This window comes from Haliotis rubra, unplaced genomic scaffold, assembly GCF_003918875.1.
Source record: "Haliotis rubra isolate DU_JTF1 unplaced genomic scaffold, ASM391887v1 Scf1008, whole genome shotgun sequence".
Taxonomy (NCBI): domain Eukaryota; kingdom Metazoa; phylum Mollusca; class Gastropoda; order Lepetellida; family Haliotidae; genus Haliotis; species Haliotis rubra.
The window spans coordinates 94,644-100,416 of record NW_025764902.1 but is presented as its reverse complement, the minus strand read 5'-3'; the positions used below and the strand labels follow the sequence as shown (position 1 = coordinate 100,416).

At 38.8% G+C, this 5,773-nt stretch overlaps 1 protein-coding gene across 1 annotated transcript; it reads right to left on the bottom strand.

Moving 5' to 3' along the window:
- LOC124268144 lies at positions 1–1,079 on the bottom strand. Its single transcript, XM_046703167.1, has 2 exons — positions 589–1,079; positions 1–346 (listed from the first exon to the last, which is right to left on the bottom strand). Exons 1-2 carry the CDS (start codon positions 886–888, stop codon positions 242–244), a joined length of 405 nt encoding a protein of 134 aa, XP_046559123.1. The 5' UTR covers positions 889–1,079; the 3' UTR covers positions 1–241.
- Between the last annotated feature and the right edge of the window lie 4,694 nt (positions 1,080–5,773).

Here is a 5,773-nt window from a genome sequence, read left to right as displayed (position 1 = left end):
ATGAATGTTGTCACCTGTAACAAATAGAGAGAAACCACAAAGCATCGCATTCTCCAATAAGTGAACACATTCAAAATAAGAATAAACCTTCCAACTTAACAACTTTCACTGGAGCAGACTGCCATTTGTGTATTGTTTGTACAAAAATATCTTATTTGATACTACTGGTCTGGTTGTGGAGTTTGGCAGACTATATGCATTACTAATATCATATGATAAAACTTTCAAACAAATAGCATTACTAACCGTCTCCTGCTGACTGTACAGTCTGGCTGCTGCACGATGGCTCTGTGGCTACCAGAACTGCCGAATTCCTTTCAGTATCTGCCATGGGCCCTTCCTCAGACTGGAAGGTAAGCAGATGTTGACTACCGTCGTTTGACATCGGCACAAACATGTATTTTGAACTGTAAAATGTCACTGAAAGTTATGACATTGAAGTGATAAACGATGTAACTCCATCATTTGTTACAATAAACAACATACCAGATTACATGTGACATTGCTTGAGGATAAATTAGTTGACGTATGAACTATCCGCATAGTTAAAAAAGAGTAGATCTTCTGTTTTAATAAATTCCAACTCACAAGAGGATGACTGCAGATGACTGAATCAAAACTGCACCAGTCAATCAATAGGTTCAGTATCCATGGGTGGATTTCTGCCACAGCCTTCTCTCCAGTAGGGGTCAGGTTTTGCAGGATGTGTGGATAAACCTGCTCTGAATAACTTTTCACAATTACCGATGTGCCCTTGCCCATTTTCGCCATGAAGGCGTCGCTTGTTCTCTGATCTGACACCACATACGTAGCTAAGATATCCGTGCTAACATGGTGGTGGTACACTTGTGGGATCACTCTCCCAAGGGGTCCCACAGGAGAGGTCATGTCCCCTAGACAACAAAAAAACCAGAGGTGTCCTTATCCCTTGTGTGCCATAAAATAATTGAAGTGTAACCAAACAGAAAAAAGAAATCATCGCATTCTCAGACCAGTCACACTACTCAAAAGTAGTCCAAGAAACCCTTTTTTCACAATACCATGATACCAATCTACAAGCAGATTGACAAAAAGTAATGTTAAAGAATCTGATGTTTAATTTCATTGGGGTGGCATACATGGTGTAGAGAGAGAAAATCATTAACTGTGCAAGGCATTTAATGAAATATCTTTATCTAAGTTCAGCCTCAAAATGATTAGTCCCTGTCATAGTAATCAATATTTTAGCGCATGTAATGGAATAAACAATATCATATCACATATTACAAAATATGAAACTGTAACCAAATTCTGATCATGGTTACAATACCTTTTGGATGTAAAATAATGAAATCATACTGAGACAATCATGTCATTAATTCTATTGACTGATTCAAAGAAAGTAAGTACATTACCATCCAATATTGCGAATGTCACCTGACAACAATTGAGAGAAAATACAAAGCAACATTCTTAAATAAATACATGAACAAACATACAAACAAGTTAGTAAACTGAACACACAGGGATTGGGAAAGGCAGGGGCCATGGGCCATTTTGCACATTTGAATATAAAATGGCCCATGAAAATTTTGATGTTTACTATTGATACAAGGGCAGTGGCCCATTCAAACTTCAGTAAATGGCTAATAATCCTGAAAATGGCCCATTGTCAAAGTTCTCTATCCCAATCCCCGCACACACCTAATTGGTGTGACTATGCAACATTTGGGGAAATATTTTGTTATGGAGTGGGGACCCATTTTGGACAACCCTCCCCATGTACCTGTACAATTATTTTTATATATCCTCCTTAAATAGGTCAATATGCAAAATCGCTGAGTATTTTGTCATAAACTGATCATTTACCCCAAAATGTATATTATTTTTTAACCCCTCGTACAGCGGCTGTCGGCTGCCCTGATTCCCCTAGAAATATCAATAACAAATGATAGGTTCCTTAGTTTATTCATTTGTATGTATCATTATTCGCAATTACTGAAGCTGTTTAAGGGTTCATACTTACGACTGCATCATTAGAATCAGAAGACATAAAATCTATATCTTTGTAAATTTACTTATTCGGCCCATCTGACGCAACAACAAGAAGAAAAACATTTAGCACGTAATGAGCGTTATGGTGCTTCAATTATTGAAATTTAAATATTTTTGTGCGTGGAGGTTGAATAGTGTCTATCTGATATGCACAACATACCTGATGATACTTGGTCATTGACCCAGTCAATAATTTCCTGTGCAGCTGTCAGAGTCAAAATTCCCTCGGTCGCCATTTTGGTTTGAGAAAGAAGCGACCAAAGTCAGCGATTGGCGCGATTGCTAGCGGCTGAAAGTTAGCGCCCCGTTGTTACGCGAATCGCTGCACATCGCTTGCAAGCGATTGGTAGCTTGCAACGCACCCCTCCTTCCCAAGTAAGTTTCAGTAGGCCATCCCACCTACTGCTTGCAAGGGGGGCAGGCAGTACTAAGGCACACGAAACAGCTGGTGTCCGTGGTGTTTAAGGCTTTATATAAAAAAATCATACCTTTTCACAACGTATTTAATGAAAAAAAGCTTTGTAGTTATTGCACGAATGATTTTGCGTTACAAAGTTAAACACATACAACATACCAGCACACACACCTACCACCCCTTTCAGTCGAGTTCAATTCGCAGATCGCCTTGCACCATGCCAGGCAGTAGTCCGAGGAACGAAGCAGTGCGCATTATAATGCTCGTGGCAAAATGTAGAAAAGTGTTTCTAAAGTTTCACAAAGGTTACACTAAATACATACATAGTCGCCATTTTTTATGATTAGAATCATCGCACTTCACATCGTTAACAGAAGGCCAATCCGCCATTACACCCAGTGTCTAAAAATTGCACAATATAATACATTAGCAACACACTTCCACTCAATAGGTAACATCAATAGTATTACGCTAATACCTGTACAGAGGGGTGGGTCAGTATTGGGGCCAGTCTCATCATATTTCCTTCTCAAAGTGGTGGTGTTAACACGAGAATAGTTTGGTGTCACAAAATTTCATTTGGCCGCCAATAGACCGAGCCAGTCCCGGCCGATAAGCCCCGCCCACTTCGTTTTTAACGTTAGGGGGGACAACTCGTCGCCTGAAAACCAGAGTGTTCTATGTCACTTAAACCTGATTTGGAGATAATGGACTCCAAACATTGAAACACGATTTTCATACCATTTATTGAAAATTGTCCAGTCAGATTTACACATAGGGACGAAAACAGTGTTCTTAAGCATTTAAAACCTTAAAGGTCACATGCAACGTAAAACACAACTTTGCAGATTCTGATACCTTTCCGTATGGACTTACCGAAATAAAGCGTCAAAAATGCAAATTCAACTTATAAAGTTGAAAAATAACGCGATGAAAAAAAACGCGCGAAATCGGAGTTCAAACGTTTCACTAATTTTCCCCAGACTTTTCTGGGGAATACGGGTTTCAACAGCTGGCTGCGCTCATAGCACGTGCGCAGTGAAATAGGTTCGCGCAACTTGGAAGCGGGCTGTCTGGTGAATACTCTGTGAAGGCTTTGGTGTGAGCTAGTTTCCTAATGTTTTGTTGATATCTCACAGGCGCGAGCTTTTTGTATGTTATGACAGTAAATAAACTGTTTATATAATTTCATTTGTCTGTTTCACCACACGTTCTTCTTACCGAGTCACTTTCTCAGTTCGATACTTAAAAGCATTATTTAGAGTTGACACGATTTCTAACTGTGATATAGATATATCGCTGTCACAGACAAAACTCAATGTCTTGTTTTATTGACACCTGTGTGTCTGCCTGCCTGTCTGCTAATGACAATATTCAATACACAACTGCGATCACTGACCACATGCAATTTGAACTTAACACCAATCAGGCTATACACCATAAACAAAACGCATTGATTTATGGCCCGAGTTCGGTCTCTGTCACATTATGTAATTACACAGACAGGCAGGTGTGATACTTGAACACATGACATGTTATGATGTCTGTTGATTGCAAAATGTTATACACAAAAAATGAGCATGTATTTACAAAACCCAAGTTTCTATATATACATACACAATGACCCATGAAGGCGGCATCTGCTAATGAACCAGCCGTTACACTATGAACATTCCTCTCATAATCTAAAATAGGGTCTCTGTATTCCATGGAACCTGTTCCGCCCATCAAGTATTTTTGTAGTGGACTAGTAGAAGGCCTTCTGTTTAAAACAAACCACCATTTTCAAAGACAAAACAAGAGCATCTTTAAAGAACATTATTTATTTGTCAAATATCAACATCAAAACAGAAACTGTAGAGGTTTCATCCTGAATACCTCATTAACATTAACAATAAATGTTTCACTTTCCCTGAGCACCTTGTACAAAGATTAACATGGCAGGATGGCATTTTAATAGAAGTGCCTTTCATTCACTGGATGGTGTATGGTTAATATATACTGTACGAGAACTCATTGCAGAATAAACAACTAAGCATGAAAAGTTTTAACAAGTCATTTGAAGGATTTTGTTATTTTAACAAAGATTTAACATTTCAAAGGGTGCATGGTATATCTAGGTTTATGAATGTGTCTATAACATTGATATCCCTAAAATATTTCAATAATGCCTCGGACAAGAAACACTAAATCTTCAACAGTTAAGAAAAACAAATTTCGAGATATCCACTGCATTGACTCCAGGCTTAATTCTCCAGCCTGTTTATCGAGGTAAATAGAGGAGCCTTTTATGGTACAGTGTTTTACCATGTTCATCTGAAATCAATGATAACAAGACTCGATGCAGCAACAATCATTGAGAATTACCAACTAACATCTTGATAACAACTACGAAGTAAAAAGAGAATACTGGATTGAAAATCTTTGTAACTAGCTAACAGAACAATGAACAGAGTTCTAAACGCCAAACAATCGCTAGTGAATCTGCTGTTTGAGGAAACAGGATCCATGAATTCAGCATTGCATGGATATCTTTCAGTTTCTCATTTATACTAACGAGGCCTCATTTTGGGGAGAAGTCCAATCATGAATTTCTTGTCAACAGGATTCATGAATTTCAGCATTGCACGGATATCCTTGGCTTTCTCATCTGTCATGCCGAAAGTATTCATGATGGTTTTGACTTGGGGCCATTCCAGGTCACTAGGACTCCGCGTTGGTGATGACAGTCTCCTCTTATTTTCTCTGGGACGAATGCACACCCTTTTCATTTCCTCATCATCGAATGATGTCTTGAACTGAACTGTAAATGGCTCCTCGTTGGTGTTCAAAATAGCTTTCACCTTTGTAAAGGGCACTTTAGTGAAATTCAGACATCTGGAAGCTTCGATGTACTTTTTGAAGTGATTCTGTCTCAGCTGAATGACATCAAGGGGATTCTTCTCAGTTGCCAACTTCATGCATCTTACAATTCCAAGAGGACTAAAGACATCTGATCGTTTCAGCTGTCGTTCAATGACACTGTGTACTGCATCCACTTCCTGAATGCTAGAATGTCCAGGCTCACAGAATTTCTGTTCAATGCTTTTGATATTGTGATTTGCCATAAAATCTTTTAGTGCAAATGTAATTCCAGCATTTCTGTTTTGCGCAACACAGGAATCTGACCAAAGGGTGATGTGTTCTGGCTGGTGCTTTTCCACTATTTTGGTCAATATGGATATTAAGGCACTGGTAATTTCATTTGCACCTCTTCCTGCTTGTGTCTCATTCCAGATTGCACAATAGCCCTGTGAATCCAACGAGCAATGAGCAGTTAAGTTA